Consider the following 27819-nt stretch of genomic DNA (forward strand, 5'->3'; position numbering starts at 1 on the left):
ATAAACAACTGCTGCATTCTTGATTCAGCCTTTTGAATGAATCGTTTGAATAAATGACTCAGTGGCTCACTAATTAAGATGGTCACTTGCCGCCATCTACTGGCGGTTTAATTTAAATTTACCATCAACATTTCTTATTTGTATATTCAAAAAGATTTAAAGAATCTCATAACATTATCGAGTGCAGTTGTACTTTTTCAGTGTAAATTATTTAATTTGGTAACAGCCCTATAGTGTCTTACTGTTTTAATTTATTAAATGTAAGAATTTGAAATAAAAGATGAAACATAAATTTAATTAGATTGGGGGGGGAAATGCCCTTTATAAAGGTTAATAAAATGCCCCCAGGGTAAATAAGAAAAATATGCAGATTTAAATATGTCACTGCTGATAAAACACTGATGAGAATGTTGCTTGTTTCAGAATAAATTATATTTACAACACACACACACAAAAAAAAAAATCCTATTTTTTTTCCAGACAAGCTACTTTTTTACTCTGACAAGTAAATGACCAACTTAGTTGTCCAAAGGACAAGCTCAATACAAGGCTTAATGTCGAGCACTGTATTTTGTATTTATATTCTCTGCTTTAATGGTAGCATCACTCTTATATTTGATACTGACACAAAGGAGAAGGCACAGGCCTAAGATTTTATTGTCATCAGATGTAGCTTTGCACACTACCAGCATCTATAGAATGATTTTGATCAGCATTTTATTGTTCATAGCAGAGGGCTCTCTCAACTTGTTATATTTTAGTTTGTCAAATGATACGATTTTGTAGTCTGTGCATACAGATGCACCCCTCAGAAGCCTGAAACCACAGAGCCCCCCCATATAACAAATCCCAATTTAACCCCTGGATATAACCACAGTGGGACTACTAATGCTTGGAAGATGAGCATGGTAGAAAAATGGCTAAATTATGTTGGAGAAGTTGGAAAGGTTGAGGTATGCCAAATCAGCTGATGCTATATCAAGATGAGCGAATGCTTATATGCTCAGGCAGTTAATTGAAAGATTAGATGGGTTCACTCCTCCTGAAATTATGTTTAGGAACTTCACTAATGACACAGACTGGTATTTTAGGCTGCTGTCACTTTTAGACTGAATGTTAGGATCATATATACTGACACATATCCCTATCTGGTTTTCAGCAAGCTGTTTACATTCATTTAAGCTATAACCGACTGTATTTACCTGAAATACTCCATATACTACTGTGTTACATAATTAATGTGTCCAGTGTTGCCAGATAGGGTGGACGATTTCCATCCCAAAATCTCACCAAAACCCGCCCACTCCAAAAAAAAAAAAAAAAAACGCCCAAAATTTTCACTGTTAAAATAATGTGATAGAATCAAGCTTGATATGGACCTTTTTTACCTCCTTAAAAACAAAATAATGATGACAAAATAGTTTAAAATAGATACATTTCCCAGAAAACGAATCAAATCAGGGCAAATAAAAGAATTACCAAATATGACTAAAACATCCAGTTAGACTACGTCAAAACGGCAATCAAGAAATTAACTGATACCCTTGGAAAAACACATGCATCATTTTCATTGTCAACAGTCAGAATAAGCCAATTTAAATGCAAAAAGTGCCCAATATAAGTGATCAGAATAAGCAACGTAATTAGCAGGTATTTCACACTCATTCATGCACACACCATGACAGTGAAAACAGTGTCATTCATTGATACATACTGTACGAACAAAAATTAACAACAATAATGTGCTTACCTTCGTGTTGCACTTTAACTTCAGAAATAACTACAGCACGTCTTTCGTAAAGTACATATTGTAGAACAATAACTTTGCACAGTCAAAAGTAATCAAGTCCAGCAGCTTTCAAGAATATGTCTGGACAGTTTAAAAGATGCCCTGATGTCCTGACAGGATCATATAGTCCCATATTCAGTTTCGATTTTGATTAAATTATTCAACTGTGTCACTCACTAATCATCACTTCTGTCCGCTGATCCCTCATGATTGGCTAAAAGTGCGGCGGGCAACGTCAACAATAGCACCAGCCAACTCTGCAGTGGATGTGTGTGTTTAGTAAAGTCATGAATCATGATGACTGATTGTATGCAGTACATGAACACTTTTGTTTGTTAACCAATTAGCCTATGCAGTTTAGATGTCTGAAACCTGCCCAACTGACCCCAAACCAGCCCAAATTTTGTCCACCCGCCCAAACCAATTTTTGCCCGCACAATCAAATTCAAAACCGCCCAATCTGGCAACAGTGACTGTGTCTGTATTTGACCATTCAGGCACAAAGAGAACTGAATTCGGGATTGTGCTCTGCCTAAAAGAGTGATTCTGGTGTGTCATTCAGTGCGATATCACATTGAGTCCTCTTTTCACAACTTACTGCGCATAATAACTTAATAAACTCTTTTTGAAGATCATTGTTAAATGTACACACATGCTTCTTTGACATCTCTGCGTCTGACTTGATCTTCTCAGCGCTCTCTAATATATCTCACCTTCACTAACTGCAAGTTAAGTAGTAATAGTAGCAGTAGTAACTTTATTATACTCTTGGGGAAATTTTGTTCCAGTGGGTTTCAACATGCGTTTTCACAAATGACAGTACAACATACATTTAACAACAAAAAAAAAATTATCATTTAAAATTATCTATCAAACACTTAGCCTGTGGTATAAAAGACTTTTCCCCCCTATTTTTAAGAAACACTGGCATCCTGAATCTTTGTCCTGAAGGCAAAATCTCAAACTCATTATGCAGTGGATGCATATAATCAGATATCATTTTCATAGCTTTACTACGGCATCTAGTCTGATAAATTTGTTCTAGGCCTATCAAAGGGATACCAAGTAATTTACTTGCAGTGCCTAAGACTTTCCTGAGCAAATTCTTTTATTCCACCGTAACATTTCCGAACCAGCAAACAATACAAAAGGTCAGTACACTTTCAATAAAAGAATTATAAAACACTTTTAACAGTGGAAGACTTACATTAAATGACACCATCTTCCTAAGGAAGTATAGTCTTTGCTGACCCTTTTTGTTCACAGTGTCAGTCCATTTGTCCCACTTTAATTTATGATCTAAAACAACTCCAAGGTATTTATACTCTTCAACACTCTGAATCTGCTCCCCTTTAATAGTGGTCACACTCACGGAGGGCTCTTTCCTATAATCAATACACATTTCTTTAGTTTTAAAAACATTTAACTTAAGATTAGATGTGTCACACCAAGAAATAAATTCATTTAAAAAGGGTCCATGACTGTCCTCATCCCCTGTAAGGAGACTAACCAATGCAGTATCATCTGCAAATTTGATTATATGTCTCCTTTGACAATTTGTGTACAAAATAAATAGTAGGGGTGAGAGGACACAACCTTGTGGAGAACCAACATTCGTAATTTGTTTTTCAGACAATGAGGTACCAACACATACACGTTGAACTCTATTACTTAAAAAGTCCTGTAACCACAAAATCAGTCCTTCATCTAGAGAGAAATCTACAGATAGTCTTTCAACCAATACAGATGGCAAAATGTCATTAAAGGCAGGAGAAAAGTCAGCAAAGAGAATTTTTACATGATTTCTGGAACCCTCAAGATGCGAATAAACAATATGCAACAGTGTTGAAAGAGCATCATCTACTCCCTTATTGGGCTGATAGGCAAATTGAAACGATCCAATAAATGTTGTGTGTTTTCCACTATATACCTCTTAACAAGACTTTCGCAACATTTAAATACCAAAGAAGTCAATGCAATTGGACGATAATCACCAAGTTCTACTGGTTTGTTAATTTTAGGAATAGGTACTATAGTTAAAGTTTTCCATAAGGTCGGAACTACATGCTGGTCAAGAGACTTTTGAAACAATAAAGCAAAAACTGTAGGTAATTGCTCAGCACAGGTTTTTAATACACAACCACAAATATTGTCCGGCCCAGGACTCTTGTGTATTACATTTTTTAAAACATTATTTAGACATCAACTTCTGTAATAGAAAATGTATTAGTCGATGTCAAAGTATTTCTTTCATTTTTATTTCTCTCTTTATTATTCCCCTCAAAATGAGAAAAGAACAAATTTAACCTGTTTAATAGTTCAAAATCTTCATTTTTTCTATCTGTAGCTATCATATTTATATTTTTCTTCACTATACTCTTATATGGGATATTAATCATCTTCCTTATTCCCTCCCAGGCCTGTTTAGAGTTTCCTTGTGACATTTTAGCCTCAATTTTTTGTTTGTATAGGGCCTTATCTACTTTAATTTGCCTTTTGATCTTTTTTAGCTAAAACATCATTATAATAATCTATTTTCTTCTTAATTAATAGTTGTTTTAATTTCTTTGATACCCATGGTTTATTATTAGGATATATTGTATACTTCTTTGTGGGTATAACTGACTCCACACAAAAATTGATATAGTCTGAGACCTCAGTTGTATGAGTATCTAGGTCTGGGGAGTCAAAGATGTCCCACAAAGTACATTCAAAACAACCCTGAAGGCACTTGATACTCTCTTCATTCCAAATCTTGATAGACTTAACCTGAGGTTTCTCCCTTTCAAGAATATTTAGGTTGAAGATTAACAACATTATGGTCAGATCCTCCCAATGTTGGCAACGTGGGGGCAGAAAAGGCACCCTTAACATTGCCATAACACTTGTCCAGTGTCTTATTTTTCCTAGTGCAACAATTCACATACTGATAATAAGTCCCCAAACAGTTTTTCAGGGAATTGGTTATTAAAATCTCCTAAAATAAATTTAGGAGCATCAGGGGACAAAGTATCAAGACTTTGTACAAGATGATATAAAACGTCCATGACTTTAGCTGGATTTGCTTGAGGATGTATATAAACCACGGTGAAAAACAACTGTGGGAACTCCCGGGGAAGGTAAAATGGTCTGAGTTTAATATCCGGAGTGCAGAGAGATTCTCTTACCACCACTGTTCTGCACCAGTTTTCCCTGATGAGAAGACACACTCCACCTCCGCGTGATTTTGCTGTGATATCAGAGTTTTGATCCGTTCGATATGCTGTGAAGCCAGTTGGTTCAACCTCACTCGCCGTAATGTTCTCATTAATGGATAACGAATTGTGATTGGATGGTAATTTTGTTCTTCAAAATATATGATGACAAGATTGGCTAGCTTCGATTTTGCTATTCTTACGTGACAGAAGACTGCTACTCACTTTTAAATGATCTAAATGATCTAAATGATCACCTAGCAAAGACAATTTAGAAAAGAAGAAATACGGGACAAAAAACACAATTTTTCATAATAAGTCAGGACACTAAAAATAGAGCTGAAATACGGGACTGTCTCGGGAAAAATGGGATGTCTGGTCACCATATGTAAGTGTTTTTTGTTGTTGTTTTTTCTTTCTTTTGAATACCACATAAAATGTCACTACTACATGATAGATATCACTGAAACAGACTCTGAAAACAGCAAAAAAGTCAGGGAAAAGCCCTACTATAAGTAATAATTTTTTTACTTCACACCTGCACTCACAGCTACCTAATAGCCAACACTTTTGGCACACTGCCTGTTTTATTATTGCTGACCACCTATGTCAATGCTGCGAGACTCACAGGACAGCACAGAGATATAGTGAAGCCCAGACCAGTATTAATCTAAGTCATCATACACAGAAGACATAACTTTTGTTTTAGGCAATACGGTGAGATAATTTAATTAATATTAAGTATTGGCCAGCTAACTGATGGCATACAGAATGGTAATTTTCTCTGCCAACTAAACTTCCAAAGCAAATAAACTCACAGAACCGTTGTGCAACTGACTCCCAGTAAGACAACAGAGTTGTTTCATTCCTGAATGAATAAGAGTCTTTTAACAACCCATTAATATAGAAGATGATTCAATGACCAATTAATATAGACAGCCACTTGATTTTATTCCTGAATGAATCAGCGTTTTGAAGAATCCAATAAATGACTCCTTCCTTAACACAATGACTTACCGCCACCTAATGGCGATATTACTTTCATAATCCAAGTATCATTTCGTTTTGTAATTTCATATTTCTGTATTATGTAAATGTTGTTTAAAATATTAATCTCATTATATTATACAGTTGTAATTGCTGTGTAAATGTTTTTACTGTAAGTAGTTACATCTGAAAGCAACTTCATGCAGTCGGTTGATACTGATTTAATTGGTAACAGCAGTGTCATGTTATTCTAATTTATTTGACTAAATTTAAGAATTTAACATTAAAGATAGCATGCATATTTAATAAGATTATAGAAATTATATGTAACGGAGTTTAAAATAATGGTTGTTAAATTCAGCATAAATTGGGGAAACTCGCCATGGGCTGTTGTCACTCACGTTGTGCACAAATTGTGGGGCGGAGCTATAATCAGCAGAGTCGCATATCTCGTTCTGCTGGTAAGTAGCATCAATGATTGCTCCGTCTTAACTACGTTTCGATTGTTTTCAAGGCCAAGTTTGAACTGTAAAGTACACACAAGTTTACTTATTTTGTCTGTCAGCTCCCAGTTGTGTTCGTCGAGTCAAATATGTGTTATTTGTGACGTTAAGATGAAGAGTGTGTTAATTGGCCTGCTTGTGAACTCCGAACTTCTGTTTATTTCATTTAGTTAAGACACCTCATACAACATCGATGCATTGAATGGTAATCAGCCTTTTGGTGCTGTTTTTCCCAGGTATGTGTTTTATTTGGTTTTGTCATGTTCTGTGTTAAAATATCAGCCCAAGTTGAGTTGTAGCTATTAGCACGTGCTGAAGTGTGTAACTGCGCCATTTTAGGGCTGCGTTCTTTTCTCTCCTTATTTCATTTATACAAAATGAGTAAAATGATGGTTACTTAAGTTTCGTTTCTCTGTATGTATGAATTGATGAGAACAGAGAAAGTGTTTTTATATTTTATTTTCTTTAATGTATGCTTTATTTAGAATTTTGTCCACTATATGTTCATGATCACTTTGTAAAAATGTGTAATCAGCAGAGTCGCATAGCTCATCCTGCTGTTAAGACATCTCATGCAACATCGATGCATTGAATGGTAATCAGCCTTTTGGTGCTGTTTTTCCCAGTCTTGCCTTGCCTTAGGCACAGTAAAGCAACTTTGAGTGACCATCCACCTGATCTCAGCGTAAATTACTCCAACACACACACACACACACACACACACACACACACACCATCACATTGGTGCCTTTGACCTGGATGGGAGTGAGGTTTAGGGGGGTGAGTGTAACGGAGGCCAGCTAGTAGTTGCTGTGTGAGTAAACCTCACTCCTTTGATCTCAAGAGATGCTCTAGCGACTGACGTTAGAGGTTGCAGCCTTTGACCTCCTTGTTAGAGTGTCTGACTTCCACACCAGAGACCCAGGTTTGAGACCTGCGCATTGCGGGCCTGAGTGTTCACTGTGATTTTGTCAAGTAAGACATGTTCCTGGATCAACATATTTTGTTGATCCTGGAACAACATTCCAGTCTGAAAATTTAGTCTTAACCCTATTCCTACCCCTAAATCTAATCCTACCCATAACTTATCCCTAAAATCAGAGGGGAAAGATAGGTGAATAACACTGATGTAGAAGCTGCTAACCCTGGTTGCAAGCCTAAACTTGACAGAAACGGTAAACTTGTCCCTCAAATCTGATTGGTTGATTGGAATGTTGTTCCAGGATCAACAAAGATGTTGATCCGGGAACATGTTTTACTTGGCAAAATCACGGTGACCATATAGATAAACAAAAAATACCCCTGAAAATCATTTGTTTCATATGGGAAAGTTAATTTCTAACACTGGTAGCTAGATGGCATGAAAACCCTTCATCTCTGGTTTATTGTTCAAAGTCTTATTTCAGGGTTTTATTCATATAACTCGAATGAGTTCACCTTAAAATCATGAAGTCAAATTCATATTTCACTGAAGTCAATCACTGAAACAGCTATTCTGTGGGATAACGACATATGATATCCATCTGTGTAAAGTGTTGTATGAATAAAAATCATAATAGAACTATAATAGATGTGCTGTGAACATAAACTATGATATGATGTCATTTCTTTTCACATCTGTCATATTATTTCAAGTTCCTCCATTGTCCAAATCTCAGAGTATTGCCTAAAACAAAAGTTTGACATCTGTGTATGATGACTTAAATTGACAGTGGTCTAAGCTTCACCATATCTCTGTGCTGTCCCGTGAGTCTTGCAGCATTGCCACACAGATTTTGATCGGTGGTCAGCAATAATAAAACGGACAGTGTGCCAAAGGTGTTGGCTATTAAGTAGCTGTGAGTGCAGGTGCAAAGTAAATTATTATAATAAAAAATATTATATAAATTATACATTATTACTTATAGCTTAAACTAATATAATAATATTTTTTAGATAAACGCGTAGGTTGCCGAATTTATGGACACAGAAGAAAGCCTTGTCTAGGCTCCCCCGGTATGTGTCAAGCCATTCGCTTGTCTTCCGAAACTGCGGAACTGATTACGTTTAATGTTTGGTTGACCAATCAGTGGAAAAGGGGTGTTTCATTCCCGCCCACATGTAGAGATCAAATATTCAAGTTGTTTATTCATTTTCTACCCCTGAACGAAAAACGAAAAATCAAGCCGAATTCTTGTTTTTCGTTTTGTTTGAAAAAAAAATAAAAAAATAAAAAGGTGCCTTTTTTTTTTTTTTTTTTTTTTTTTTCATTTTCCGATTTCTATATTAAATCAAAAAACGAATGACCAAAAGATACACGGACCCCCTGGGTCTGCTACAGCTATTTATCTTTATCACTGTCCCAGTAGCTCCTGAAAATAAATACAAAAGTACAGTACAGACACAAATGAAATGTATTTTTGTACTCATATTTCTGTTATTTTCGGGAGCTACTGGGACAGTGATAAAGATATACCAGTCAATGGCGATTAAGAATCTTAATCTTACCGATCCTTTCGCTTCTCTCTTATCTCCTCCTCAGTACAAGTTAATACAGGTATCAATAAGAGAACCTAAATCTGATATACTGTATGTTCTCTGATGCAAGTGACTGTGATATTTCATAAAAAACAAACCTGTCTGTGAAAATTATGTAATGTAACTAGAATCTTACTGATCACCTCAAAGTTATGGGTAAGAGGAAGATGCCCCCCTTGAAAAAATGTGTATTTAGGCTACTTTTAAATTGTAAATTTAGTTACAATTTTAGCATGTGCAGGATAATGATGCATCAGTCAATGTGTTATTATAGAAAATAAATAGAAACATTTGCTAGTTTAGTTGTTATAGCACAAAATTTCAAGAGGGGTAAGAAGCCCCCCCGAATAAACATTTACAGAATGACATTAAGGGCCAGATTTACTACACAGAGCGCAATTCCACAAATGCGCCGATGGGAGCGGCAAGTTTTGCATGTGATCTACTGCTGACGTGCAAATTAAAGAACACAGACGCAGTCAAATCATAATGACTAACGCAATCCAACAAGAGCAGTGCAAATTAGCATTGCCATGTACAGTACTGGGCAGATTAGGCTACATGAAAAATCTAGTCAGTCAACTAAAGATTACATATATTAGGTAATGTATTCTGCCTACTTTTTATTACTTTTAGATTACTTTTGACCAAACTCTTTTATCACATAGGTTTGTGTGGAATAATCTTGTACCATTTTGATAAATGGATAACTGGATCACCCAGTAAAAATGACAAACTTACACCAAACACTCTAGTGATGTATGTTGGATTTTTCCAAAAATGTTTTCTGTTTAAACCCACCCTAGTTTCTTACTATCAACTGCAAACTTGTCAATCAACAGCTGATGGATAGAACCAAGCCCATACCCTACATTTAATTTCTTTTTTTAATAATTCAATAATTCAAATGTGCATCACAATATGGAAGAAAAAATGTTGCTACTTCTGTTACATTATATGATCAAACATTCGTAACATGAAAACAGCAAGAACATTACACAGCCAAAGTCAGATTGCAAATTTATTTACATGTTGTGCAAATCTGAAGGAAGGTTTCCATAGTGATGGTCTAGGCCCTATATCAGTCACAGTATCAAACCTATTTGCACTATGGAAGAATTTCTAGAATTATGGACAGGTAATTATGACATTACAAAGTGCCATCCATTTGTGGTAGCAGATCAGACAAGTTATAGTTCTAAATCAAAGTCTCAAATGCTTAAAAATGTAAAAAAGCATTTGTGTACATTTTGAAGCAGAGTAAAAAACCAATACACAAACTTAAAACGTTTCATTGTAATCCACACATACATGCCGAATGTGTGTATGGCATGATTTTGTGCACTTTAATGTGTTTAGACAAAAGCCTTTCAAAAACAGCCTATTGTAATAGACCTTAGTCAGGATAGCACCATATTTAACTTTTGACTGTTGGATTGTTTAACAACACATTGATTGTTCAGTTGACAAAACATCTTTACAAAATACTTTCAGTTGACAAAAAACCCTATAAAACAGTTTTGAAATTTGTGCATTTTGAAAATTACATGTGATCGATACCTTCATAGAGTGCATGCCATTGTAAAGACTATAAGTCTCTCTGACAGCCTTGTTTTAATTCTTGTAAAATTATCTATATGCTATAGAAACAGTCAGTCTCCTGCGACGTGCACTTGGGACTGCACAGTTTCTTGTCCAGGCTGAAATATAAGCCTTTTTACCACTATTTAAACATAAGAAACAGTGCTTATAGGACAGTTCATTTCAAATTTAATTGCTGATTTGAAATGTGTTATTTAAATGTGAGTGTGGAACGAGGCCAAGGTGAAGCCACTGTGCCGGAGAACTAAGGCAGAGCTGTCGGGAGTAAGGACTGAGGCGGATCTGCAGGTAAGGAGCCAGACAAAGCTGAAGGGGTGGAGGAATGAGGCGCAGTCAAAGCCCCAGAAGTCCATGGCAGAGGTAGAGCAACGACTGACCAAAGTGGAGACGGAGCTAGGGGGGAGTCCGGTGGAGCCAGAAGGACGACTGTCCCAGGTGGAGCCGAGGGAGTGAAGGAGTCAAGGTGGAGCCATCTGATTGATGAGCCGAGGTGGAGTAATGGGCTCGGAGGCCCAAGGCAGAGCCAAGGGATCATCACACCAAGGTGTGCTGCAGACTGGGAGGCTCAAGGCATTGCAGGAGCTGAACCGAACAAGCAGAGCCGACAACAAGGAACTGGACAGCTTACTTGGAGGAGGAGGGAATGGGAGGCTGGGTGGGACCATCAGAGACAAAGAAGACTTGGAGCTGGGCAGAACCAGCAGAGCAGGAAGTGCCTCATGATCCAGCTCCACTAGTACTCCCACTGACACAGGTATAAACCAGCTCACACAGCTTGTCCGACTAGGAATGGATGACGTTGCAGGCTCTGGCTTCATTGCGGGCATTGGCTTTGGGTCCATGGTGGGCATCAGATCTAACTCTGTATAGGGCGTAGGCTCGACGAAGGACTAGATTGTCTCAGAAGTGTGGACGGGGTGAACTGTCAGCATGATGGGATCGTCCTCCCACTCACCGATAGTACTGGGGATTCACATTGATGAAGTACCCAGTCCACATACTCGATAAATGTCCCTCGAGGATCATCTTCAAGCAGGCGAGCCTTTGTTTGGGCATTTACTGGTGCTCGGAAAAATACACAGAGGCTGTCGTCATCTGAGCTAACTAGATTGACCCGACCTATAAAGCTCTCTGTGTGAGAGTAGGAGGATCTGTACCACTGCTAGATCCATTTTATAATAAATCCTTTCTTCAGTCTGGTGTTCTGTCACAGCTGAGCAGAGGATGAAGATGAGGTGAGGTGAAGTGGATCTAAAATGCTGCGCACTTTATTCAACAAAACTCCAAAACAGGAAGGCAATGCATCGGTGTGCACAAGCACAGAAAACAACAGACAAACAGTGACAGAGCTGCAGGCATTAAATACACAGAGAACTAATGAGGAACAGGTGTGTGTAATCCATGAACAATGAGTAACCATGACAACCAAAAAACTAAAAAAGTGGGAACAAAGGAAACCGGAAAAAATGATCTACAAATTAAAAGTCCATGAAAAATAAACAGAAAACACACAGATTGTGACAGTAACAATACTTTGTTTATGCCACAGGCCTGTCTGATTGATACTGTAACTATGGTAGACAGGTTAGGAATGGTCCCTTGCAGCAGAAGTCCCCTTCGGCACAGGGTTAAGGGGGTGGTTTTCAGCCCACAGACAGGCTTTCTTTTTCTTCTGATCAGAATTCCTCTTGTGCTTCCTACTCAACAACAATATTATGACCAATACCAGAAAACAAATCAGTGGAATAGTGATTCCCAGTGTCAATCCAAACAGGTCTATCGATATTTTGGAATCACCTGAAAAACAAATCAAATGTTAGATTTTTGTTTTTTGGAAAAGACAAAGATTTGCTGTTTTGTATGTACATTAGATTTATGGTTGAATGTTCTGTGTTTTTTTTTCTTTTCTTTTGAATACCACACATAAAATGTCCCTACTACATGACAGATATCACTAAAACAGACTCTGGAAACAGGAAAAAAAGAAAACCACCCGATATCTCCGATATATAACTCTAATATCTTTTTACGTACTTGGGTTTGCCATGGGGGTCAAGGTTTGGTTGGTTAGCATTGTGCAGACATTATGTAGCTAAAAAGTCTGTTTCCACAATTATGGCCATTTAAAAGTCACCTTATATTTAGTTTCAGTTGTTTTTTGGGTTTTTTTTTTTTTCTTACAAGCAAAATATAATTACAGATATTCGATTATATTATAACGGCTGTTTTACTGGTGCAGGAGGGTCCTTAAAAGCACAAGAAGGACATATTTAATCTAACTAAAACCTACCCCTAAAATTAGAGGAAATTATAAGTTGATTTAAATGGTGTTCAAGCCTGATCCTAACATTACCCCTAACCCTAAAATCATATTGGCTGATAGGGATGTTGTTCCAGGAACATGTCCAACTTGGTGAAAACATGGTCACTATGTGGTTGAAGGGATTTGAGCAGGCTAATTCAGTGACTACATCTTAGTGGAAATTGTCAAAAAGGCTCAAATTGCTTAGTATGAAGACATGTTAGTTTCTAGATAGTTACCTTCAGTGTGAACATGGACAGAGAGCTCTCCAGATTTATCTGAAGCAAATTTCTTCCAGTTGTTAGCAGTTGGAAGCCACTCCTCTACCTGACAGTAGTATTGCCCCACATCAGTGGGGTTGATCTGTGGCACAGTCAGTTTGTAGTGTGTGGCAAGTGGTCGTCCAAACACCAGATTTTTATCATTAATTGCACTGTGTAAGGTACCGTCACGCCTGGCAGTGAATATAGTGACTGGTCCTTCCTCCTGAACCTTGAACCAGGTGACCTCAAAGGCAGAATTATCACTGGACTGTGAGTCAATGACACAGTCGACGGTGAACCCAGCCTGATGTTTGGTAAGGTTGAGCATATTGTTCCCCTTCTTAACATGCAGATTACTTTCTGTTTAAATAAACATAACATCAAAGAACAAGATTACTTTTTGTCTGAATTACTTAATTTACATAAATCCATACATGCAATGATTTGAATAAATCTCTATGATGTTTAAATTTCTGAAAGGTTAAATTTCTGATATTTTTGAAGACATGAAGTTAAAAATGCCTAGGTGGTAACAACTGTCCATGGTAATTCCTAACTATTTTGTTTTGGTGAATTGGTGGCTAATTCATATGAATTTGTACGATCTCATTCATACATTTTTGTACAATATGCTTATTTCCCACAGACGGTTCTGTACGAATTCAGTGAAAAAGCCATTACAATGAAGCAAATGTGTGTTTTATTACCTTTCTCTTTGACAACAAGCTCTGTGGAAACAGACTTTTTCTCTAGGGAATACCAGTCACCAAGAGGATCCTGAAGCCACTCGTCCACCTCACAACGATACTGTCCGCTGTCAGATGTTCTAACCTGATGGACAGTCAACTGGAAGGTCTGTTTCTGTCTTACTTTCATGCAGATTCTCTGGTCCATCTCTAGTCCAGCTGTGGGGCCAAACTTGACAACAGCATCTAGGTCCATAGTTAAGAGCATCTGGGACCCAATCATCCATGTTATCGTGAGACGAGAGGTATCTGTGGTTGTTGTGAGGACTGAGCATTCAATAATAGCATCAGTGTCGGCAGTGGTTTCCATACGAGACTTGAGTTTGGACAGGCTCAACTTGCTCACTGTTGGTAAACATTACAAAGTGAGGAGAAGAGAAAAAACACAAGATATTCAACAAACCGCTGAATCTACAGTTATCTGAATGCTTTATAAAAACAGTGGGCAATATTTTGCACAAAGAGAAAATAGGAATTTTCTAAATTAATAAAAGGAAGTGTTCAAGGAAGTACAAGAGCTCTGGGAAAGGACATTTACAAATGTGCCAACATTTAATTTACATGCATCTATTTTTAAAGGCATTTCATTTAGTTTACTTAATTCTGTTATGTAGTAGTCACTTAAATATGTATTTTGGAATTGTGTTTCACATTAATGCCATTTGTGTTTGTGCTGCCTGAGCCATGGTTTGATAGACCTGGTTTCTATAGTTAATAACAGGGAAAAACTCTGACATACCTACTCATACAGTATTGCTATTTTCTACTGTATTTCTATTTAATAATAATACATAGTAAAAAATTAAATACAAATAATACAGATGGAAGTAACTCTCTGTTCCACTCCACATTAGGTGTCTGTAACTATATGCACTTTCAATACAAAACTAAGCATTTGGTATAATGTGCTTATTGTGTACACTGTCACATGTCTGCTCTGTTTTGTTTAGTTTCTGTGTTCCTATTTGCCTTAGTTCCCTAGTTAGTCTCCTAGTTAATTAATAAGTTAACACCTGTTCCGTTTTTTACCTTGATTACTCTCCCTGTGTATTTTAGCCCCTAGTTTCCTCAGTTCTTTGTTTGTTCCTGCTAAGATAACATGGTTGTGTTCACTATTCTACAGCTATCTCCTGAGTTTTAGATTGCGAATTATAATAAAGACAATGTTTTTGCTCTTACTCCTTCGTTGTGTGCATTCTTAGCACCCAAACCTGACACATACTTGTTTTTTTGGTAAATTTGATAGTTTGCATTTGCTGCTATTGAGGTTGGGGGCAAGACTTTATTTTACCTAAATCATAGTAAGTAGGCTACATGTTGTTAATTAATATTACTCAGTACTTAATTGTTACACTATAACAAGGGCACATTAAAATAAAATAGGACCAGGTTGGGATATGGATAGGATCAGGGGAAAGGTTGGGGTAGAGAGTATAAAGAGTATAAAGACAAGGGTATGTACAAACGTATGACGTAGACTATATCTTCTAAAAGCGGTAATTCACCACTGGCAAAGTAGACTTTCAAGGTGAAGAAAATAAAGAAATCTGTGCTATCTGACTAGAGAAAACGTGTTATCTAGAGAAAAAGAGCTGTTGTCCTCCCTTTTGCCAAATAGGTAGGAAAACATCAACACCCATAATGCACTGAGCATGTTGATGTCCAAGGCCACTCCCAGTCTATTCCTATTGGATAGGCTTGACCATCTTGCTATAGTAAAAAAATACTTCTTGGCAAACTTAGTCAAAATGGTGTCAAATTGTATTGTTCCAGGGTGCAAGAACTGAAAGGGTAAACGTTAAGTGGGAGTGAGTTACTTTCAGTTTCCAGTGAAGGATCCAGCACGTTTGCAGTGGCAAAAGTCTGTAAAGAATCATAAATACGGAGAAAATGCCACAACGGAAAATCTGAAAAACCTCAGTGTAGTCAACATTTCAAACTAAATGACTATGTTTTAGGCCATACGGAGGGGAAAAACTAAAAGGAAGTGCTGTTCAGTCAGTTCCACCCAAAGCGAATCGCTGTTGCATATAGATAAGAAAGCTGTTGCCATAGTGTTCCATTATACCATAATGCTGCCATAAAGAGTGCACCGGGGTGTCCACACTTGCTCCTGGAGGGCCACTGTTTAGCTCCAATTTTCCGCAACACAACTGCATGGAAGTTTCTAGTATGCCTAGTAAGACCTTGACTAACTGGTTCAGGGGTGTCTGACTGGGGTTGGAGCTAAACTCTGCAGGACAGTGGTCCTCAAGGAGCAGGATTGGACACCCCTAGTGTTAACAAAGTACTATACAATTTTCAGTCACAAACAAACTCTTACAATAACGGTTTTGTTAATAACCCTCCGTCAATGTGACTGTCAGTGGATAGGGATACAAAAATGCGTAAGTACATTCTGTAGTTTTCACAAAAGCCCTGGACCTCTCAAAAGTCCATCGAATGATAAATTTTGCTTCATCTGGTGGACTTTTGCTGACAAATAAACAGGAATTTCTCGGCCCAGGTAACACGGAGAAAGAGTAGACGTTCATTTACATATACTACTGACATTGTAACAATTCAAAATGGCATGAAAATTGGCGAACGTACACTTTAATACAACATTGTTTTTTTTAATTAACAGCTGTATTTACCAGGTTTTTGTACAGTCACAGCCAACGGGTTGGAGTTCTTCATGGCTTTCTGTATGTACTTTTGATAGGCATCAACTTGGCACTGGTACTGTCCTTCTTGTTGCTTGCTGGCTCGTGGCACTATGAGCAAAAGAATTGTGGCTGACGGCTGTGGCTGAACGGATAGCTGATAGTTTCTCTGATCTGCTCCCCAGGAGATTTCTCCAGTGTGGCGTATGGATAAAATGTTCCTTTGTACAGTTGAATTGGGGGGCCGAAACATCCAGCGTACACCCAAAGACACTTTAGGCCCTTTGACTGTACATAGTAATTCTATTGAAGAATTTATAGGCACAGATGTTGTACGACTTTTTAAGGTCACCTTCATTAGAGATTCTGAAAATAAATGTCAGCAGTGATTATTCATACTCTGGTATCGGTATCATGCAGTAGAAATATAAGTAATGACAAAGAATTTATGTCAGCATATCTAGACAGTTTCTCTGATCCTGAGAATAATGTGTGAATATATATCAGTCTTACCAACAGAATTAACTGAAATGGCTTTTTGCTGAGACTGGGTGTTGGCTTTCGTCATCTCTCCATTGCTCTGCACGGTCCATTCAGACACAATGCACCTGTATTCACCACTGTCAGATGTCGCAGATGCACCAATCTCCAGGGTAAAGTTTCCAGCTGGAGAATGGAGTGTTTGAACATGTCTGTTCTGATATCTTGTCCCAATATCTTTCATCACTCCCTCATGGGTCAGACTAATGACATCACTGAAGGAATCCCCTGAGTCTTTCTTGTGTTGCCATGACACTGATAAAGGACCTTTGAATCCCGACACAGAGCAGGTGACCTGTAGTGTATCTCCCTCAGTCACCGAATCCTTCATCACCATGACCACCGTCAGATCACTCTCTGACCAGACAGGCAAATAAACAGGCAATGTCAACAACATATAATTCAAATGTTTTATTTTTATCTGTGTATTTTTAAATGTTATAAATAATAAATATATTTCTCATTACATGGTAGATGTTCTTTAAAAAATGTAATAATTGTTTTTTCCTTTAGAAAAAGAAAATGTACAAAATGTAATCTTTTATACCAGAACACCTCAGCAACTGCATAGCAACACAATAAAGTCCACTTGACTGTAGAGGAGAAATACTGTAGCATTATTTACCTTTGGGTGTGATGTTCACAGTCTCTGGACTGGACAGTTGTTTTTGTATTTTTCTGAAGGTGCCATCATCATTCATGTGTTCCTGCCACACTTCACACTGGTATTGGCCCTGGTCTTCAGTCCTAGCCGAACGGATGGTCAGCAGGTAGTCCGTGTGACTGCTTTTCACTGCTCTCATCTCCGCTGCATTCTCTCTCTCTTTGTAACTGTCAAACACAGTGAGCATCCCAGAAGATCCGATCTGAGCCACGTTCTTCTGATTCTTCAGCCAAGTCACCGAAAATAAATGACCAAGATTCTGAGCCTTCACACTGCAGTGGATGTCCACTGCATCTCCCACCTGTAGTGGCCCCTTTGAGGCCTTCATATAGACACTAAATGAATCTACATCAGGGCCCACTTCTGAAACACAAGAAATAGCATGAGATGTACAAAGTTCTCTTACACAATTTCCAGTTTTATGACTGCAGTCGTACCACACAGTCATTACACCAGATCTAACTTATATACTTTATATCAGTGCTCCTGAACTGACAGTAGATTGCAGGTCTGTTCTGATGGATCAACAGACAGCAGGGAAAATTATGATAAACACCAATAACATAATACTATACTTACTGTATAATCATGCATGGTAAGGAAAAGAAAATAATTATTGTCTAATAATTTTACTATAATTTTACTAAATACTTTAGATCAACTTTAAAAGGGAGGAGAAAATGGTTCTTCTATCTTCTGTTGTTCATGTCAAAAGCTCTGCATCCAAACAAATTCTACAGTATAATGGCACAAATCCATCTGTCATTTGGAAGAAGCTAGACCGGCTGTGTGACAAGACCTCATCTTTAAAAACTATGGACAAACTACTCTAGGTAACAGGTTCACTTAAAAACAGAAACAAGTTTTTTTTGTACTCTAAATTATTGACAGCAGAGAGCATAAAACTATTGAAATTAAGGAGACATTTAGAAAAATGTGTAAATTTTATATTCTAAACTCTGTTGGGTCACTAGGTGTAAAGTCTGGCTCCTGAAGCAAAACCAGCTGAGAATCTCAGGTTTAAATTAAACAATATAAATCTCACCAATTCGTTTGACCTCCACGTTACATGCCGAGCTGGTTTTGTAGGCAATCTGTGTCCAGGAACGGTCTGGGTCTTGGATCCACTCAATGGCTTTGCAGTAGATCTTCCCCTGGTCTGACTGCTGCAATTGAGACATCTTCAGTCTGTAGGTTGTGTCCTCCACCTTATCCATGCTGATAAGACTTGCGCGGTAGCGATCCTCAAATCCAGCTCCTGGCTTTACAGTCAGATCTTTGTTCAGAGTGATGATTGGTCGGGGGTTCTCATCCTCTTCACTGTGGACAAACCAGATGACCGACAGATGGGTGTGCTGATAAGTTTCGCTGGAGACCTGACACTCAAGCTGAAGAGGATCACCTTCAGACAAACTCTGGGAGGAAGAGCCAAAGTATGATGCCACCAGGGTGTCCTTAATCACTGTGAATTTTTGCATTGAAAACATTAGTAACAAAGAGTGGTCGACCAATATGTGGTTTTTCAATGCCAATACCAATATCTAGAGAGTAACTGATGGCTGATATAATAGTGAATTATATAAATATATGTATTATATATATATGATCAGCTTATAGCTGATCATCTTCTATTGGAACGAATGGAAATGTCAGTGGATGCTAACAGATGGATTTCTGTAGTTATAGATCTGCCAATGAAATGTCAATAACCTCAAAATGGACAAATCATCTGATAATCACCAAAACAATCAAGATAAATATCTTACCGTTAAGTGTTGTTCCCGCTTCATAAGTTCCTAAATATTCACCATCTGTGTTTGGGGTGTCACAGAAGAAATCTCCTTCATCTCCTTCCAGCAAATTTTTGATCCTCAAGAGAACTGAAGATCCTGACAACCTCTCAATCTCAATATCTTTTTCCCTTACCCTACTGGAGAACATTGCGTAGGCAAAGTTTTGGTTTTCAGTACTGATTATATTTATATCCACGTTTGATTTCTTGAGCCTAAATTCAAAATTCTGTAAAGATGGGCCTTTAAACCCACTAACATTACAGGATATGGAGATGGGATATCCTTGTACTCGATACAGAGGACCTTCCTGGATCTGGACCAGACGCTGACTGTAGCACAGATCTGTGTGAAAAGTGACATTAGACATTAGCAAATTGTTAGGAAGACTTATTAACTTGCATAAATTAAATCAACTGAAATGTGGAGTGACATTAACTGTGGCAAGATGGTTGACAGCCCTGCTGAAAAATCCAGCATAAACCAGCATGAATTTCAGGCTGGTTAGTGCTGGTATAGTCCTGGTTCAGCTGATGGACCAGCATAGTCATGCTGTTCTCAAGCAAAATGGAGCTGGTGAAGCTGGTTCACCAGCATGATCTTGCGGGGTTTGATTGTGAGTAGTCCAGCTGCCTGTATGCAAGCAGTGCTTTGGGACAAGCATTGTTTTTGCTTGCTTATTTCTATATTTAACACATTAATGATGAAAAGGAAAAAAAATATGATTTAACATATGACTGACAAAACTACGCCTGAAGCCCTGAACCGCATGGTGAAAAAAAAAAACTTGGTGGGGAGGGAAAAAAAACGAAAACATATCTTGTTATTTCAACATATTAAGTCGTTATTTCGAGATATTAAGTCGTTATTATGACATAATATCTCGTTATTTCAAGATATTAAGTTATTAATAAGTAAGTATATTATTTCAACATAAGTGTTATTACACTTGATACACAATAACAAGTTATTATGTTGAAATAATGAGATATTATGTTGAAATAACGACTTAATATCTTGAAATAACGAGATATGTCGTAATAACGACTTATTATGTTGAAATAACGACTTAATATCTCGAAATAATGACTTAATATGTCGAAATAACGAGATATGTTTTCGTTTTTTTTCCCTCCCCACCAAGTTTTTTTTTTTTCACCATGCGGTTCAAGGCTTCCATACAAAACATATGATTTATTGTTATAACTTTGTAAAACAATTAAATTTTGAATAAAGTAAAAATTCAAACTGGTAAAATGTTTCAAAGAATCAAAGGATTTGTCTCCTGTTTCAAAGGACTACAAAAATTGGTTAAAATCAATTAAAAAGAACTTGTGTATATTGCAAAACAAAGCATTTAGAGATAGGAAAACAAATAAAAATGCCAAATAACAGCATAATCATCAGCAGTTCAATAATAGGGGTTATGAGAAGAGCTCTTTCAATGAGATTGCTAATAACAACTTGATAATGGAAGTTCAATTTGAAAGTTCCTATTTTTAAAGATTTTAATGGTCATTTGGGAACTTGTGTGTGGAGATCCAGCTGTCAGTCACTGATTACAAAAAGTGTAGTAAAAGTTGTGTCATTGCAGGAGCATGAAATGTTGTAGTCAATAGTGATAGCATGCATTTTCAACAATTGCTGAAAGACAATTAGATTAATTGTTCAACCAAAATCAAGGGACAAGTGCCCAACTAAAGGAAACACTAATCACCATAATGATGACTTCAAACACACTTCAACAACTTTTATACATGTACCATATGAAGTAAATAAAGCTAAACTAGTTTATAATACATGAACATGTTGATGATGATGCTTAAACATTCTCTGGTGAAACATCATTGATTTTATTTGCGGTTGATTTCATCTAAGGCTATGAGGCTGTGAATCAGCTGTAGTTGTTCTGCTATCTGCTCGTCTCTTCTCTTTTTTCAGTACTTGTTGTTCCTCTTATCTTCAGTAATTCTGCTTGGACAATCATCGCTTATAGAGTGAATCTACTTTATTTCACAAACTGCAACACTGCTTCAGTGTTACTTTTAGCCTCTATAGATTGGGACCATATAAAAAATGAGCAGTGTTCGTTTAACACTCAGGATTTTGTTATTTACCAATAAACGTAACCTTCAACATGCTTTTTCTCTACTAAATAATAATTTAATATATGAACAATTTAACCATGAACATACTAAGAAACATGATATGTAACACATACACAAGTTTTGTTGTGCTCTTGCTAGGATCATACCAGCACCCAAATACAACATATGCTGGTCCACCAGCACACCAACATTGCATGTTGGGGACCAGCAAACCAGTAACCAGCATCCAATGCTAGTCCCAGCATGCAAAAAGACTTAGTTTTAATGTTGTAGTATGTCCAACAACTCCCCAAATGCTGGCTTATGCCTGTTGCGTGTACGTGTGCGTGTGTGTGTGTGTGCTTGTTTTTATCACTTTGTGGGGACCGCAACCTGACAGCACACTCACGGTGTGGGGTCCCAAAAAGGTGTGCGGCCATTTTGCTGGACCCCACAAGGATTATCATTGGAATGAATAGAAAACGCTTTGCTGATATGTCTAGTGCAGAAATCTGAGTTTGGCCCACAAGTGAAAAAAAATGTGTGTTTAAGTGTGCTAAGATTTTGCTCAGTACTGCCCCCTTAACTCGCTTAATGGTATTGCACTCTCACACACTTACACACACTATAAGCCAATGAAAGGCATGCTTGTTTGTCACGTGGGTCAGTACCAAGACAAGGGGTTACGCACAGCATACAGTACATCTTTTGAAGTGACGTGAAGTGTCGTGATGACGACGTTGGATGTCGTGTTGATGACGTTGGATATCATTGGAGGTCGGAAGGTTCCACGAGGGAAAAATGTCTACGCGGGAATAATCTCTACTCATTTGGAATATTGAATATAAGGTAATATACCCAATGACATGTTTGTGACACCTATGCTATGAATAATGAAGAAAGCAATAACCTAGATTACGTTAAAAAACATTTGCAATAACTTCCGTATTTTGTTATAGAAAGTAGATAGGACTAGCTCCTAGCGTTATTATCTTAGTAGCCACTAGCTAACATTTCAACCACCCAAAAGTCCCTAGTTCCTGGGTAAAGTTTCTGCAGTCAAAACGGGCCATTACTATAGCCTTGGCTTTCGTTAGCGTTAGTAGCCGCTAGCTAACATTTAGACAACTCTCTTCTCTGTCACGGTGAAGTGACACACAACCGCACGGGTGCCTCATCTCATTCGCTCCGGTTAAATAGTATTAGCCTTGGCATTCGTTAGTGTTTTTATCTTATTAGCCGCTAGTTAGCATTATTGTCTTACTAGCCGCAAGCTAGCATTATAACTGTAGCTTACTGTCTGCCTGCTAGTGTTATTAGCTCACTGCTCACTACCTAGCTAGGGTCTAACATTATTAACTATGCAGTTATTGAAAAAATGATTGCTCATAAAGACCCCGTGTCATGTCGAAACCAGAATATATGGTTAAACAGTAGCTCCATAAAAAAATGCTTGTAATTTTTTTTGATGGCACAAAGGTTGTTGGCCAGGGAATTAAGGCCATCTAGAAAAAAATAGCCAACTCAATTTCATGTCACAGCCCATAAAAAAACACACACACACACTTGTGTTTGTTACTTTGTGAGGCCCCATGACTGGGACATCACTTGTGGGATCCACCCTTTCTAGAAGAGGTACGCTTCTTAAAAAAATCATGCAAGATCAGAACACATTCATAAACACAAATCTCACTTGATAATCTGAAAATTAAGAACTTTTGCACAAGTGGGCTGTCACATGAAATTGGCAGTTTCTCTTAAAAGCACCAATTAAATGCAATGTTAAGTGAAATCACATTTACAACATGGCACTTGACAAAATCTGCAAGTCACTAAAATTATTGTGCCAATATGTGTGAAAAAATTTTCTAAAGTAGAAAATTATCATATTTTCATCGTTACCTTTTGTCACAATATACACCCTGAAAATTAAAATAAATTAAACCTAAATTTTGCCAGCTGTATTTACACATTAAAATCTACACATCAAAATAAAATAGCATTTACAAAAATTCAGAACAATTATTTCAATTTAATTAGTAAAAATACCTGGTTTGGATAAGTGATCAGCCCCTTAGAGTAACCAATATAAAATTGCTCAGGTACAACCAGATCACACACCATTCTAACTGTTTTTTTTTTGTTTTGTTTTTTTTTTTACTTTTTCCGTACAAGTGGACAAGCATTAATGTCAATCCCTGATGATTCAGATTATTGCAGAGGTCTTTAAACAGTTGTACAGAAAAAAAAAAATGTTTTAAGAAAAACATTTGGGTGATTTGAGAATGGTCATTCTGTGAGTCACATCAGATTAAATGGTTCAACTGTGCAAAAATCATATTTAACAAGTTCTTTGTCAACAGGTTTGAAGTAATTGCCCTGGCAATGCAGATGGACAAGGTAAGTACAGTTCAAGTAGTAGCCATATTGAGTAGTTGAATGACAAAATACAGTATACTGTCTTTTTGTATTCTTTTGAGTAACTTTACTTTGCTGAAAAAGTATTTTTATTCTTGTAAAATGGGCAACTCGCAGTGAGAATCAATCTCAAACTTGCATGTATACACAATGGAGTTGCATAAAGTTCCTGGAATATCTAATTTGGTCTGACAGAGTTAATGTTGGACATGTGTTCCTAATATAATAAAATGTTCACAAATTTTGTTTTTTGGTGTATCACATGTAATTGTGTTAACAATTCGTTATAGCCTAAATAGTGCAATTAAATTATTCAGCACAGGAGGAAGTCACTATGAAGAGGTTGCGACTAAAACCGGAAGGTGTAGCACTGCAACACGTGCATAGTGCCACAGACAACACATGTTTTTTGGAGGCACGACACATAAATCCAATAAAAGGAAAGTTTAACATAAAATGTTTTACAAAATATTTGATTTACCACAATTCTGGATTATTTATGTATATTTTTGTGCAATGAATTTAGATTGCCTTTACTGTCAGTAACAGTGGTTACACAGTGCACTTGCATTCTTGCCACATCAGATGTGATATCTTTATGCATTTTATGTTGATGGGTCGTGGTGTGTTTGCCCTGTCCCCATTTCAAAAAGGGGATTTTGTTGTGGAGTACAGAGGAGAATTGATAGACTCTGCTGAATCTCAAGCTAGGAGGAAGAAGTATCATCCATCACAGGCAGTTTTTATGTTTGACTTCTACTGGCATGGCAAACAATGGTGGTAAGAATCTAGTCAGCATTCAAACAGGTTACTTTTTCAATAGCGTACATGCATCCTTTAATAACAAGTTCACTTTTTCAAAACTCTGGAAAAAAAGTCAACTCGTTATCAACCATATCATGTACATTTACATTCATGAATAAATATTTGAACTTTAATAAATAGGGTTATGACACTATAGCTTATGTTGAGCTATAGAAAGGCCTTTATATTCTTTTAGGTCCTTTAAATTATTTGTATTTATTATTTGTATTGTTTTTGGCTTCTTTTAGCATTGTTGCTGCTGTGGAAAATGGATCATTGGGGAGGCTGGGCAATGATGACCATGTTAATCCTAACTGCTGGTGAAAAGAAATTGTTGCAGACGGAAAGCCACATCTAGTTCTGTTTGCTTTACAAAACATAGAGAGTGGAGATGAACTCACATGTGATTATGGAGGAAGTTATTGGTGATTTAGTGATCATATTCCAGGTTGATGTTACTTATCTTGTCCAGTGGCACAAGTTTGTTATTTGTATTTGCTTCAGCGTTTGTGCAGTTTAAAAAACACTTTCTCTGGTTCACCCTTGTGGGAACCATGTATGACATTTGGGCTAAAACCCTACTTTAAAATGTTACATTCCTATTTATTTTGTTCTTATAATGTGAAAAAAATCCTTTTAATTGGAGTTTCTTTTGGTAATGACAAAAACAGATTTCCCTATTCATTTTGTCATTGTAACAAGAAACATCCCTTTTAATTGGAGTTTCTTTTGGTAATGACAGATTTCTTCCATCACTTGGTCATATGTTAGTGTATAAGTACATGATTATACACATACACTGGTCTACCCTTGTGGGGTCCAAATATCAATATGGCTGATAAGTCTTCTAGAATGTTCAATCTTCTGTTCAAAATCAATGCACTGAATTTCATTCTTTTGATGATTAAACACCTGATTTTGCACATGAATTGGTCATGTGTGTTTTAATGAGTACAAATATATGATTGTTCATGAGTTTACTGCTTTAGGGCTTGAATTCACAATTATTAAATGTAATTCATGTTACAGGTTGATGGTGGGCATTCTACCAATGTGGCCTTTGAACACAGCAACAAGGAACTGGTGGAAAGTTTGTTTTTGACCAAGTGATGGATCATGCTACCCCAGAAAATCGTTCAGGGTAAAAAGAAGAGTGATCTGACGACTTTGAAAATTGTGCAGCGTGAACTCGACAATAATGCAAGGGGCTATTTTGACATAGGCTTGTTAGATGTTTTGTCCAGTCCCTTGCAATTTTTAACCACTTGAATAAACTACTTTTATGGTATTATTTTGTCAGTTTTGGAGCCTGACAAATGTGAAAGTCATTCATTGAATGTTGTTTAGCTTGGATGTTTGCTAATGTTTTGCATTCCACATTGGTTTTGGGTCAACATGATAATGAGCACATTAAAAAGTTTTACAAGTAACTTGATGTTGTCAATCATGGAACAAAGAAAACACTATACAGTGGCGCCTGGAGGACTTTATCTTGAGGGTATATGCAAAACATTTTTTTGTTTTCAAAAACAAGATAACCCTAAAAAGATAAATTAAATATATGCATTATTATTTATTTTTTTTTATCTTTTTAGGGTTATCCTGTTTTTACAAATTAACTCTAAGAGAAGTTAATTGTCTACTATATCTAGTATTCATGTATTAGACTACACGTATTTCACTTCTATAAGATTTGATACTCTTGAGATACAACGATCTTGAGCAAGGGAACGCCTAGCAGAAGTTCCGAACCAATGCGTCTCTAGACGTTTTAAACATTTAAACCCCGAAAACAGCAAAAGGAAATAAATGGCCAAAGACATTCATCTAGCGCGCATGTCAGCAACGGGAGAACAGCGCGGACGGACCTAAAAACTAAACAAACACAAACAGTAGCTAAATTTTCTCAAAGATACCTCTCAAAAAAGTACCCTGTGTTTCAATTGTTTGTAGGTGAATGTCCATCTCTTCTAGCGCTATGTGTTCTCTCTGTTTTTAACTATTTCGAAACGTTGTTTTACTCTTTAAGAAACCAATTCAGATGTTTCAGTGAGAGGTCTGGAAGAATGCGAACTGAATTCAGACCGTTTTTCCAAACCCGTTTGGCCAAAACAATGAAAAGAAAGTACCGACTCAAAAAAATGGTTAATTCACGAATGATTGGCATCGCTGTGGGACACAAATAACTGCTGTCAATATTCGCATGTAACGCGTTTCGGTCAGTAGCGCTCATGGCGCGGAGTGCCTACAGCTGATGTGCGATACTGACACAGCCTACTCAAAGACCAAAAACTTAAATAAAAGGATCAATTTAGGCTATGTAACTTTTAAAATATAATGAGATTGTGTTCAGTCTTACCCCACTGCAGGAGTCCTGAGAGACACAGCAACAGCGGCAGGTGCCACAGTCGGTACCAGAAGTTGACCATCCGTAATCTGACGGATCCTTTCTCCTTCTCTCTCATCTTCTCAGTACAAGTTAATCCAGGTCAGGCCCGGTTCTACAGGTGAGCTGCATAACTCAAACACGAGCAAGAGCACCCTCAGTTAGTTGATGCTGTAATATATTTGCGTGACAGATTTAACAAACGCTCCGGTGCCTATGTGTGTTTGCGCTCTGGAGAACGTCAAATGTCCAACGTGTTTCTGCAGCGTTGAGCAATGCAGCCAATCACAGACATAGTCGTTGATCTCTTAAACGCTATGGCCAATCAGAAGTGTCTTAGTGACTGTAAAGGGAGCGGTCTTGGCTCACTTTCGAGGCCACAGCCTATGTGATCCATTGAATAAAACCTGTTTTTCATGCTGCTACAAGGACCGACGGGCAACTGCATGCTGCAAAGTTTCGGAAGTGACATCTGCAAATAAATGCAGGATTCATTCCGCACGGGACAGAAATATGACATGGTAAAACAGTAACGCATTATAGCAATGTTTAGGCAGATTAATAGATATAAAAAAAAAAAAA

At 37.3% G+C, this 27819-nt stretch overlaps 1 protein-coding gene across 2 annotated transcripts; it reads right to left on the bottom strand.

Moving 5' to 3' along the window:
* Nucleotides 1–9998: 9998 nt before the first annotated feature.
* LOC127519242 (immunoglobulin superfamily member 2-like) lies at nt 9999–27520 on the bottom strand. 2 transcript variants are annotated; one of them, XM_051906820.1, is made up of 9 exons: nt 27211–27520; nt 19519–19887; nt 18798–19214; nt 17714–18112; nt 17062–17445; nt 16540–16914; nt 13865–14248; nt 13134–13517; nt 9999–12389 (listed from the first exon to the last, which is right to left on the bottom strand). In XM_051906820.1, exons 1-9 carry the CDS (start codon nt 27314–27316, stop codon nt 12178–12180), a joined length of 3030 nt encoding a protein of 1009 aa, XP_051762780.1. In that variant the 5' UTR covers nt 27317–27520; the 3' UTR covers nt 9999–12177. The 2 variants fall into 2 exon arrangements, with proteins under 2 accessions (XP_051762780.1, XP_051762779.1); XM_051906819.1 differs by having other exon boundaries at nt 17714–18115.
* Nucleotides 27521–27819: the final 299 nt, after the last annotated feature.

This window comes from Ctenopharyngodon idella, chromosome 9, assembly GCF_019924925.1.
Source record: "Ctenopharyngodon idella isolate HZGC_01 chromosome 9, HZGC01, whole genome shotgun sequence".
In the NCBI taxonomy this organism is placed as follows: Eukaryota; Metazoa; Chordata; class Actinopteri; order Cypriniformes; family Xenocyprididae; genus Ctenopharyngodon; species Ctenopharyngodon idella.